Source organism: Nannospalax galili, unplaced genomic scaffold (genome assembly GCF_000622305.1).
Source record: "Nannospalax galili isolate Female #2095 unplaced genomic scaffold, S.galili_v1.0 scaffold611, whole genome shotgun sequence".
NCBI lineage: Eukaryota > Metazoa > Chordata > Mammalia > Rodentia > Spalacidae > Nannospalax > Nannospalax galili.
Genome location: NW_008330486.1, coordinates 1,804,285 through 1,817,663, shown reverse-complemented (window position 1 = coordinate 1,817,663; position 13,379 = coordinate 1,804,285). Strand labels below are relative to the sequence as shown.

Genomic DNA, 13,379 nt, shown 5'->3' with positions numbered 1-13,379 from the left:
ATGTCTGATTTAAAAAATCCTTTTCTATACCTGTTTCTTCTTGGTTACTGCCATTGTTTTCTTCTAACAGTTTCAGAGTTTCAAGTTTCACATTGAGGTCTTTGACTATTTAGAGTTGACTTTTGTAAAGGTGAAAGATAAAGGCCTAGCTTCATTCTTCCACAGGTGGAAATCCAGTTTTGCTGGTGCCATTTGTTGAAGATGCTGTCTTTCCTCCATTGTGTGTTCTTGGCACCTTTGTCAAATATCAGGTGGCTGAAATTGCTCATACTCATGTTTGGGTTCTCAATTATGTTCCATTGATCTATGATCTATTTTTGTGCCAGTACCATTCTGTTTGAGATCTGGTATAGTAATCCCCCCAGCATTGCTCTTTGTGCTCAGGGTTGCTTTGGCTATCCAGGGTCTTTTGTGCTTCCATACGAATTTTAGGATGTTTCTTTCTAATTCTGTTAAGTATATCATGGGGATTTTGATAGGGACTGCATTGAATCTATATATTGCTTTTGGTAGGATGGTAATTTTCACAATATTAATTCTCCCAATCCATGAGCATGGGAGGTCTTTCCATATTCTGGTGTCTTCCTCAATCTCCTTTAAAGATTCAAAATTTTCATTGTAGAGACCTTTGATGTCTTTGGGCAGGTTTATTCCAAGATATTTTTTGAGGCTATTATGAATGGGAGGGTTTCCCTGTACTCTTTCTCTGATTGCTTGTTATTGGAATATAGAAAAGCTTCTGATTTTTGTAGATTAATTCTGTAAACTACCACTTTACTGAAAGTGTTAATCAGTTCTAGGAGTTTTCTGATGGAATTTTTGGGATCTCTTAGGTATAGTATCATATCATCTGCAAAAAGGGATCATTTGACCTCTTCTTTTCCAATTAGTACTCCTCTAATCTTGTCTTATTACTCTAGCAAGAGTTTCAAGCACTATATTGAAAAGGAGTGGAGACAGTGGACAGCCTTGTCTGGTTCCTGATTTTAATGGGAATGCTTCCAGCTTTTTTCCATTTAGAATGATGTTGGCTGTGGGTTTGTTGTATATAGCTTTAATTATGTTGAGGTATGTTTCCTCCACTCCAATTTCCTTTAGGACTGTTATCATGAATGCATACTGAATTTTGTCAAAGGCCTTTTCTGAATCTATTGAGATAATGATGTTGTTTCCGTCTTTGAGTCCATTTATATGATTTATGATGTTTATTGTATGATGTTACTGTATATTGAACCATCCTTGTATCTCTGGAATAAAGCCTACTTGATTGTGAGGGATGATCTTTTTGATGTGTCTGTATGCAGTTTGCAAGTATTTTGTTAAGAATTTTTGCATCTACGTTCATTAAGGATATGGGTCTATAGTTTTCTATTTTGGTTGTGTCTTTACCCGGTTTGGGTATTAGAGTGATGCTCGTTTCATAGAAAGAATTTGGGAGTTCTCCCTCTGCTTCTATCCTTTTGAATAATTTGTTGTTGTTGTCTTTTTGAGACAGGGTCTCCCTGTAGCCCCAGCTGTCCTGGAACTCACTATATATACCAGGCTGGCCTTGAACCCACAGAGATCCACCTGCCTCTGCCTCCTGAGTGCTGGGACTAAAGGCATGCACCACCACGCCCCGCCTCCTTTTAAATAATTTAAGTAGTACTGATTGTAGATCTTCTTTAAATGTCTGGTAGAATTCTGCTGTAAATCCATCTGAGCCTGGGACTTTTTTAGTTGGGAGGTTTTTAAAATTACTGTTTCAATTTCCTTATATATTAGGGGTCTGTTTAAACTGCTGATCTTGATCTCTTCTTGGTTTAGCTTTGGTGGTTCCCATGATTTTAGATATACATCCATTTCTTTTAAGTTTTCAAATTTAATAGAGTATAGATGTTTAAAGTATTCTCATAATGTTCTGGATCTTTTTGGTGTCTGCTGTGATGTTTCCCCATTCACCTCTGATTTTGTTGGCTTGAATTTGCTCTTTATTTTGGTTAACTGAGTTAAGGGTCTGTATATCTTGTTTAGCTTTCCAAAGAACCAGCTCTTAGGTTCATTGATTCTTTGTATTGTTTTGTTGTTGTTGTTGTTTGTTTCTATTTCATTAATTTCTGTTCCGATTTTTGCTATTTCTTCTCGTCTTCTGAGTTTGGGTTTATTTTCACCTTTCCAGAGTCTTGAGTTGTACTGTCAAGTCATTTACATGTGCTCTTTCTGATTTTTTAATGTAGGCACTTAGAGCTCCCTCTTAGGACTGCTTTTAAAGTGTCCCAGAGGTTTTGTTGTGTTGTAGTATCCTTTTTGTTTAGTTCCAGCAATACTTTTATTCTTTGACCCATTCATGATTCAGGAGAGTGTTGTTTAATGTCCATGAGTTCATGTACTTAGGAGGGCTTCTTTCAGTGATGATTTTAAGATTTTTGCATTGTGGTCTGATAGAATACATGGAATTATTTCAATTTTTTTTTTGTTTTTGTTGAGGTTTATTTTGTGCCCCCGTATGTGGTCAAATTTAGAGAAGTTCCATGGGGTTCTGTATAGAAAGTGTATTCTTTGGTGCTTCAGTGGAATATTCTGTAGATGTCTGTTAGATCTATTTGATGTATGATATCACTTAATTCAGCTGTCTCTCTGTCTGGTTGACCTGTCTAATGGAGACAGAGGGGTATTGAAGTCCCCTAATACTGAGTCTTAATCTGAGTCTTAAAGTCCTGTAGTACTGTTTTTATGAAATTGGGTGCACCAGAATTTGGTGCATATATGTTCATGATCGTAATATCTTCTTGGTCAATATTCCTTTGATCAGAATGAAGTGACTATCTCTTCTGATTAGTTTAGTTTGAAGTCTATTTTATCAGATATTAGAATTACAACCCCTGCTTGTTTCTTAGTGCCATTTGCTTAGAATATTTTTTTCCATCCTCTCACCTTAAGGTAGTCTGTCCTTGAAGGGTTTCTTGCAGACAACAAAAGGATGGATTTTGTTTCTTACTCCATTAAGCTAGAATGTATCTTTTAACTGGGGAGTTCAGTCAATTGATATTTAAAATTATTATTGAAAGATGTGTATTGGTTGCCATCATTTTAATTTGTTTGCATTCTTGGTCTAATTTTGTGTTTTCACAATTATACCTTCATTTAGTTTCTTTTTGTTGCTCCCTGGGTATAGTTGTTCTGTTTTCCATTCTTTGTGTTGCTTCAAGTATTCTCTGAATGGCTGGTTTTGTGGACATGTATTCTTTCAGCCTATTTGTATATCATGGAAGATTTTTCTTTCTCCTTCAACTATAATAGACATTTTTGATGGGTAGAGTATTCTGGGTTAGCACTTATGGTCATTAGAACTGGGAATACTTTGGTCCAGGATCTTTTGGGTTTCATAGTTTGCATTGACAAGTCAGCTGTAATTCTGATGGGTTTTCCCTTATATGTGAGTTGTTGTTTTTGTTTTGCAGTGTTCAGTACTCTCTCTTTGTTCTGTACATTTAGTGTTTTTACTGTGATATGTCATGGGGAGTTTCTTTTCTGGTCTTGTCTATTTGGTGTTCTGTGCTTCTTGTATTTTTATGGGGATTTCTTTCCTTAACTTTGGGAAATTCTCTTCTACAATCCTGTTTAAGATCTAGTCAATACCATTAACCTGTAATTCTTTTCCTTCCTTTATGCCCATGATGCATAAATTTGGTCTTTTCACGGTGTCCCACATTTTCTACATATTCCATTCCTGTGTTTTTAAAGATGTTTCATAATCTGCTTGAGCAGTCCAGTTCTTCAACTTTATTTTCCAGTTTTGGTATTCTGTTTTCTAATTCATTAATTCTATTGGTGAAGCTCTCTCCTGTTGTTTCAAATGGGTTTACTAATTTTTTTCACTTCCTTCTTCATTTCAGCCCAAATTTTCTTCAGTATTTTTATGTCTTTTGTGAATTCAGTCAGAAGTCTCTCCATATCTTCTTCTAGTTCTTTGATTTGTTCATGTGTTCTTTAAATTTGTTGATTTTTTATCATGTTTATGATTGTTATTTTAAATTTTGTGTCCTTGATTATCTCTAGGGAGTTCTCCTTGTAGAAGTCTTCTATAGGACTGCTGGCGTTTGGTGGGAACATACTGCTTTGGTTTTCCATATTATTTTTCTGCTGTGATTTTGGCATGTGGATTTCTTTTGTTGTTTGTGATCCTGGTATGAAACTCAAGCCTACCTCTGTTGAATTGAAATCTGCTTCTGTTTTATTATTGGTGTGCCTTGGTTGTTTTCTTATTGGGTATATAAAGCTGGTTGATCTAGGCTTCGGGTTCTCTCAGATTTTATATTGGAGGGACCAGATGGCTTCAGTCCAGGTACTCAGGAGCCTCCAAAGAGGTCCAAGTCAGGCAATAATCAGGTGCTCCCTGGCTTCCTGCTAAGGTCTGGTCCCCAACTTGCGAGCAGTCACAGAATAATCTGGGAAGCTCGCTAAGGAGAGGCCTGAGTTAGGTGCTCTCAGGAAGTCTATAAAGGTCTGGTCCCCTACTAAAGGGCAGAGAAGTCTAGACCTGGGGTGGTGGGATGGACTGCAGGTGATCCCAATGTAGGGGGATGGGTACTGCATGATTCAGGGAAGCTCACCGCCACACAGAGGTGGGATCTAGGCCCTCTCAGGCAGTCTGCTAAGGTCTGGGCCCCATCTGAATGGAAGAGAAGCCTAGCCCTGGCACAGTGGGAGGGGCCACATGTTTTCCCAATGTAGGGGTTTGGGCACAGATTGATTTGGGGAAGCTCATGAGCATGTGGAGGCTGGATCCAGGCTCTCTCAGGCCTTGACAGTTTCTTTTAAGACGAAATATATACTTGCCACATGGCTCAGTCATGCTTCCCAGATATCTACCCAAGTGAAATAAAAATTTATGACCATGAATTCAAGGGAGAGATTTGTGGGAAGGGTAGAGGAGGACAGGGGTGAGAGAGAATGGGAGATGGGAGTGGTCAGTGTGCAAAGAGTGTGTATGTGAAATTATAAAAAAATAGTATAAATAAAAATTTTTAAACTGTATAGTTCTGAAGCAAGGAAAAAAACTCATATACATACACAGGTCTATAAGCAAATATAATGAAAACTAAAAACAATTTGCATGTCAACAAGGAATCATAAATTTGTTTTGCAACGTAAAAGCAGCCAGAGTCAGCGGCAACATTCTGCACAATTCTATTTACGTGACACTATGGAAAAGGCAAAAAGATTGAGACAAAAAGAAACAGTCTCTGAGGACTGGGGGTGGGGGTTAGCTACAAAGAGGCAGTGTGAAGAGAGATTATAGAGTGGAAGTATTGTAATGATGGAACCAGTAATCTGTGCATTTGTCAGTTTACATAACTGACAAAGTTTTACAAAATACACAAAGAATGGATTTTGCAATGTGCACATTAAAATGAAATTATCCAGTCCATCCTACCACACAACACTACTCAGCAGTAAAAAGAATAGATTACCGATGCCACAACCCTGACAGATCTTCAACACATCATGCTGTGTGGAAAGGAAAGCCTACTGAAAAGGTCAGACTTAAGTCCATAGGTGCAGAGAATCACACGAATCATTTTATTTATATAACATTCTTGAAATGAAGAAATATAGAGATGGAGAACAAAGTGGGGCTTGTCAGGTATAGTGGGGCCGAAGAGAACATATGTTGCTATAAACGGAGGGACATACATAAGATCTCGTTGTGGTGATGGGTTTGTATCTGGATTGAGGTGGTGGCTACACAAACTACACCTATAATGAAATGACAAGGATGTGTGGATACATATTGCACCAACGCCATTTTCCAGGGTTTGATACTGTACTACAGTCATGTAAGACGCAACCATGTGAAGAACTGGCCAAAGGCACAGTCAACCTGTTTATACACTCTTCACAAGTGCCTGAGAACTTGTAATTACTCAACACAAAAAGTTAAAAGAAAATGAAAGCAACAGACGTGGGGAGAACGATGAAGTGCAGGCTGTGACCAAGTAACTGCCTTAAAAAGATCACAGCCGCAACAGAGGAGAACAGCACTGGACTAGATACTGTAAGGCTAAAACCAAAAGAACCGCACAGCAAGCCATACCACAGAAGTTGGCTTCTCAGAGCAGTGCAGGATGGCAGGTCTTAACTTGGGTGTGTATGCTGGAGTGAATGAGTAAGCAAAGGCACTACTGGTAGGGAGAGCCAGTGCCCTTTACGCTGAGAGGACAGTTACTTAGAAGGAGAGAGGAAAGCTAAAATGCCTCCTGTGATGCCTGGCCAGCGTCAGCAGGACTGGAGGGAGACTTGTTTCTTGTTCATATATATATATATACACACAGACGGGTATTAAAGCAAACATACCAGTGCATGGCACTGGCTGATGTACCTGTATCTTTTAATCCTTTCCACCTGAGGGGGACCAGTGGTAGAAAAACTTCAGTAAAGAGCAAACTTAGTTATATTTAGTCTCTAAGTACTACTTTATAATAAAAAGAACCAGTTCTTCCTTAGGAAAAGGCTGATCCAAGACAAGGACAGGGCACACTGAGCCCAGAACACCTTGTGGAACCAGAAAGCAAATATATACTTAAAAGATGAGGATAGGACTCCTATATTAAACCTCACCCACCCACAGCTCAGGGACCATTGCAAAAGGGGCAGGGGGAGATTGTAAGAGCCAGGATTGGTCCATGAACATAGAGAAACAGGTTTTCAGGAGACTGGAAGCTTGCTCATGTGAGCTTTGCAGTAATGGTGGCATTGTGCAAAAGACTCATGCTGACTCAATGAGACAAGGGCCCAGCAAGGAGCAAGGGAAATGGGCGGCGACTGGTCCTAGCCTGGGAACTACTGGCAACTGATTACTGCTGGGTGAGGGAGAGTAGATTTTCCTTACGATCTCTAGATAGGCTGACTAGATTCCAGTGGATAAACTTGTACCAAAGGATATCTGGATACAAATGCTTGACCAGATGGGACTTAAAATATATGACAAAATGTATGAAGTCTGTGCAGTGGGGTGTTTGTGGGGGCATGGATGGGGGAAGGGATCTAAATATGATTAAGAACTATTGTATGCAATGTACAAAAACTCAATAAAAATATTCTTTAAAAAGATGAGGAAGGGGGCTGGAGAGATGGCTCAGCGGTTAAGAACACTGACTGTTCTTGTAGAAGACCCAGGTTCAAATCCCAGCACCCACATGGCAGGTAACAACTGTCTGTAACTCCGGTTCCAGGGAATCCAATAGCCTCTTCTGTCTTCTGCGGGCATTGCACTACATGGGTGCACTTACCTATATACAGGCAATACACGCATACACATAAAAATAATAAATATTAGAAAAAAAGATGAGGAAGTCAGAAGAGTTTCCAAAGCCCAAACTTTGAACAACTTGAACACAAATAAATAACATAGTATTGGATTGACAAAAAGAATAAAATTATATAAGAACAAAATAAATTTGGGGCTGGAGAGATGGCTCAGTGGTTAAGAGCTTTTTAGCTCTTGCAGAGGACCCAGGTTCAGTTCCCAGCACCCACAGCCACCTGTTCCAGAGGATCTGACAACCATCTTCTGGCCTCTGAGAGCACCAGACACATGGTACCCATATGTAAACACTCATACACATAAAATAAAAATATATAAATCTTTTAAGGATAAAACAAATTCAATTAGTTCATACTTATGGTGTAAATAATAGAATAAACGTGAAGGGAAGTGATGTCTCATAGACTCCAACTAGTGAGCAGAAACAAGACAGAGAAATTTATTATTAGAGCTTCACAGAAATTATTGAAATCAAGATTCACCAATGACTGCTAACATTAATGAGAAAAAGTTAAATAGAAATAGGACATTCATACCCTAAAAGTGTCTCCTTCAAAATACTCAGTAAAAAATAAAGTGACATGCCGGGCGTGGTGGCACATGCCTTTAATCCCAGCACTTGGGAGGCAGAGGCAGGCGGATCTCTGTGAGTTCAAGGCCAGCCTGTCTACATAGTGAGTTCCAGGACCCCTGGGGCTACAGGGAGACCCTGTCTCAAAAAGACCAAAAAATAAATAAATAAATAAATAAAGTGACAAACAGTAGTGCCACAGAAGAGGACCACAGTGCATCCATGCTGTGGTGACAGTACAGTGCTGAGCACAATTGGCTTGTATGTAGACCCTGCCCTAATCAAGTAATTCAAGTTTGATCATGAATATGGCCAGGGCTTGGAGTGGTGGCATATGCCTTTAATCCCAGCACCCAGGAGGTAGAAGCAGGCAGATCTCTGTGAGTTCTAGGCCAGCCAGGGCTCCAGAGTAAGACCCTGTCTTTAAAAAAAATATTACCAGGTGTAGTTGTGCATGTATGTAATTCCAGTACTCTGGAAACTGAAGCAGGAGGATCTCAAGTTCAAGGCCAATCTGTGCAACGTAATAGGAACCTCTTTGAAAAAAAATGAAGAACATAAGATCCAAAAGAAAAAGACTTATAGACATTATCTATCTTTTGAGTCCATACATAGAAAAGGTCCATAGTGGGTTTGAGTTCATAAAAAGAGAGATTTCCGGGAATGGGCCCAACTTGGTTAGCTGAATGCTAACAATGACAGGAGCAGCTGCAGTCACTGCCCATGGACCTTAGAGAAGCAAACTGTACAGGGCCAGAGAACATCAGTGACCTGCTGGGCAGGACGGCCTCAGTATAACAACTACAGAATGAACTGCCAATAACTTAAGCAAGTTTCAAAGAGGACCGCAACTCTAGGTGAGAATGCGTCTCACCAATGCCTTAATTCCACATTTAAGCTGCTGTTTGTGGTAATTTATTACACAATAGAAAACCACACAACCAGGGACTGGAGAGATGGCTCAGCAGTTAAGAGCATTGGCTGCTCTTGCAGAGGACCCAGGGTCAGTTCCCAGCACCCACATGGCAGCTAACAACCATCCATAACGCCAGCTCCAGGGGAATATGATGCTATCTTCTGGCCTCTGTGAGCACTGCCTCACATATGGTGCACTTACATACGTGCAGGCAATACACTCATACACATAAAAATAAATAAAATATTTTTAAAGGAAAAAAACACACAATCAAACTGTACTCTTCAAAACTGTCAAGCTCACAAAAGGAATTCTCACAGACAGGAAGAGTGAGATTAAGAGTGAGATTGGGGGAGATACAGGAGACATGACATTAAATAGAACTTGTGATCCTAGAATAGAAAAAAATGACTCTAGAGAAAAGTAACTTCCATCTGAATAAATCCTATAGTTTAATTAAAAGAACTGAACTGATAATTCCAGAATATTCATCTTCTATGTAATAGTAAGATTTTTTTTTTGAGACAGTTTCCCTGTAGTGCCAGCTGGCTGGAACTCACTATGTAGACCAGGCTGGACTTGAACTCACAGAGATCCACCTGCCTCTGCCTTCTGAGTACTGGGACTAAAGGCGTTTGCCACCTCGCCCAGCTTGTAACAATATTAATAAAGTTAGGTGAAAGAACAGTCTCTGTTCTGCTTTTGAACTCATAAATCTGATCTGACTTCAAAGTAAAAAGTGAAAATATGCCTATTTCTGAGTTATATCCACCAAAAAGTCCTGGGAATAATGATCAGACCTTGCACTTACCTTTCCTCTGAATACCACTTCTACCACTGAGTGGTAATAGGGCACCTTGGCACAACAACTAATTTCAGGCATGTGACAAGACATTTACAAGTTGAGCCTTGCATTAGCCAGGGTTCTCTAGAGGAAGTCATTCTGGAAGCACATAAGTCCCAGGATCTGGGGGTGAGCTGACAACCTGAAGCGCCAACAGTGTCATTCTGTTCTGAGTCTGAGGAAAGCCAGTAGATGCCATAACGTGCTGGCTGAACACAAGCAGACCTAAGGTCCTGGAAGAGGCACAGGCTGTCTGCACACCAACAGACTTAAGGTCCTGGAAGAGCCAATATTTCAGCTTGAGTCCAAGGCATAAAAAATAGATGTCTCAATTTGAAAGCAGTCCACAGCTCCAAGAATTCTGTTGTTTACCAGCCCTTTTGTTCTGTTCAAGTCTTCAACTGACTGGATAAGATCCATCCTCACTAGGGAGGGCTGACTGCTTTCTGAACATACTGATTGAAATGTTACTCTTATTCTCAAACACCTAGAATAATGTTATCTGACGGACCAGTTCAGTTGACACATAAAACTAACCATTATAAGATATTTTGTTCAAATAGAAAGCAAGAAGATATTAAGACCAGTGTGTCTTGCCAAAAGAACACAGAAGCAATGTAAAAGAGCATCCATTGGCCAAGGACAGGACAATTTCAGAATCAAAAGACATTAACAGGCCAGGCGTGGTGGTGCACACCTTTAGTCCCAGTATTCAGGAGGCAGAGGCAGGTGGGTCTCTGTGAAATAGAGGCCAGCCTGGTCTACATAGCAAGTGCCAGGTCAGCTGGGGCTACAGGGAGACACTGTTTCAAAAAGATTTTTTAAAAAACCCGAAAGATGTAACAAGGGTCTGGTGAGATGGCTCAGCAGATAAAGGTACTTGTCACTGAGACCTAAGACCTGAGTTCAGTCCTTGAGATTCACATGGTTTAAAAAGGAAACTTTGCAAGTGGTCCTCTGACTTCTATACATGCACCATAGTGCGTGCGTGCACACGCACACACATGCACACCAACACACACACAATAAATAAATATAATTTAAATTTTCTTATAAAATAAAGGGGGACTGGAGAGATGGCTCAGTAGTTAACAGCACTGGAAGTTCTTACAGAGGACCTGGATTCAGTTCCCAGCATCCACATGGCAGCTAACAACCATCTGTAACTCCAGTTCCAGGGGATCTGACACCCTCTTCTGGCCTCTCAGGGTATTGCATGCATGGGTGCACTTACATGCAGGCAAAACACTCATCCACATTAAAATATATTTATATTCCTTTTCAGTAAGGGCAAATAACTTCACAAGAGTTGGACCTCAATCCAAATCATGTCCTTCTAGCTAGTTTCCTTTAGAGGAGACAAAGAGATAAAGGCACAAATTAAGAAGCCAAACAGATAAAAAATATGGAATATTCTATAAGACAACTGGCTCCATATTTTCAACAAGTTAAAAAAGTTAAAAACATTATTAACAAGGATTGAAGAGGGGCTGTTTTAGATTAGCAGGGCTCAGACACAAAATATAAATATGCTGTATCAACTTTGCTGGGTCCGAATGAAAACAAGCCAATTACCAAAGGTAGATTTCCACCCAATGTGGAACTTTAAGGGATCTCTCAGGGAGAAGGTGACATCATGGCAGTCTGTGAGAGAAAACAGTCTATTTTATTAGATGCATACTCTAGTTTGCTGGAGAGAGTTGGTGTACCTGGGATTTTCTTTAAAGGCGAAGCAAGAATAAAAAGAATAGGGAAAAAAGAACGGCCAGGGTTTGCTTGCTCAGAGTTTTTAAAAGGTGGTGTCTAAACTACTGGAACTAGAACGCGGAAGGAGAGCCAGCCTTCCCAAGCCTTCATTTTGCTGTTCTCCACTCTGCCCTGCAAGAGGCTGGACATACAGCATGCTATGCTCAAAAGGTAGCAAAATATGAGAACATATTTCACATTTGTGAGGGCTCATTTTTCATATATCTTACTTCCTGTTTCCTTTTTTGTACTACAGTCCCCTAAAAATTTAGAAATACCTTTGAAAGGTTATCACCATACATCAGGAACTAAACCCATGTATCTGGTGCATGAAATTTTCAAGGCAGCATTTCAAAAATAAAAATATGAGGGGGCTGGAGAGATGGCTCAGTGGTTAAGAGCTGCACTGGCTGCTCTTGCAGGGAACCCAGGTTCAACTCCTAACACCATGATGGTGGCTAACAACTATCTGTAACTCCAGTTCCAGGGGAATTTGACACCCTCTTCTGACCTCTACTGGCATTGTACGACACAGGTGCACTTACACACATGCAAGCAATATACTCATACACATAAAATTAAAACTAATAAATAAAATATTTAAAATAAATAAAAATATGAATACCTGACATATGTGTCCATTTTCTATCACTTAATAATGTGTATGCTTAAGTTCAGTAAGTTTTTAAAAGGAACTTTAAAGTTTTGTCATCAGAAATTTATAGAAAGCAACTCAATTGTATTTACATGAAAAAGCTGTTACTGTGAATGCATATTATCACAGACTAAGGTAGGCTTTACATTTACTAGTTATTAAAGCAGTCCTAAGTAGGAGATAATATTATTCCAGTTTCACAGATGAAGCCTAAAAAGTACACAACGTCTCCAAAGCTCCCCAGCTAAAATACATCAACACTCTGAAAGACTCCATCTAGTCTCAAACGCCAGTGCCTCGCCACTAATCACCTGCTGCTGTTCGGCATCCACTTGACTCCAAGACTCTTTCAAAATTCCCAAGGTACCAGTGAAGAAAACTTAACGAATACTGAAGCTTACCTTTCGGATGGCTTCTTCCATATCCAACTCAAACTGCTCGTTCTGCAGCACTCTGAGGAATCTTTTGCGCTCAACCCGCTCATCGCTTTCATTCTGCACTGCCTGGTTCCTAGCTTGACTCTCTAATTTCTTTAGTGCTTGGACATGCAAGGCTTTTCGGTAGTTTTCATCGACTAACTTCTGGTGCCTTTCACTAAAGCTCAAAACTCTCCTTTTGGAAGCCTTTGAGGGAGGAAAAAGTACACATCTTCAGTATTCCAAGTCTCCCTTTCCAGGTACTTTAATGCCAAAACCCTATAACAAGTAATATAAAAAATGGCTCTGTGGTTGAGAGCGCTGGCTGCTCTTGCTGAGGATCCAAGTTCAGTTCCCAGCACCCACATGGTGGTTCACAACTATCCATAGCTCTAGTTCCTGGGGATGTGATCACCTCTTCTGGCCTCGGCGGTCACTGCATGCACATGGTGCACTTACAAGCAGTCATAACACTCAAACATATAAAAATAAAGGGTACATTTAAAATGTTACAGATCGCCCACCAGCTGCTATTTGTTCAAGACAACACTTAAAAATCATAGGTCCGAAGTGTCGTTGGCTCCCTTCCTGAATTCAGAGTATACCTAAGATTAAACAAGGTGGATTAACAGTTTTGTGATTAAATAGGTACTAATATTCCTTATTTTGTTGGTGAGACATGAAAAGTCAGAGTAGCTTAACTCAAGATTCAACAGCAGCAGCAGGAACATCCAAAGGTACCTTCTGGCCACCACCCAGGGAGCTGCCCTCTCCTCCACCTCTACCGCCACCCAAGGCCACAGAGCGCCGTCCACCAGCTGGTCAGGTCTCTCTCTTTCCTCTCTCCTCTCTCTCTCTTCTCTCTCTCCTCTCTCTCCTCTCTACACACACACACACACACACACACACACACACACACACTGGA

At 40.2% G+C, this 13,379-nt stretch overlaps 1 protein-coding gene across 2 annotated transcripts in view; it reads right to left on the bottom strand.

The window, feature by feature from the left end:
* Positions 1–13,379, bottom strand: part of Mns1 (meiosis specific nuclear structural 1) — a 35,160-nt gene that overhangs the window by 21,259 nt on the left and 522 nt on the right. The window contains exon 2 of one of the 2 annotated variants that reach the window (XM_008847587.2): positions 12,440–12,661. In XM_008847587.2, coding sequence (XP_008845809.1) covers positions 12,440–12,661 — 222 coding nt within the window. Of the gene's footprint in view, positions 1–12,439; positions 12,662–13,379 lie in introns of those variants that run through there. The other variant, XM_029570728.1, reaches the window with a different exon arrangement.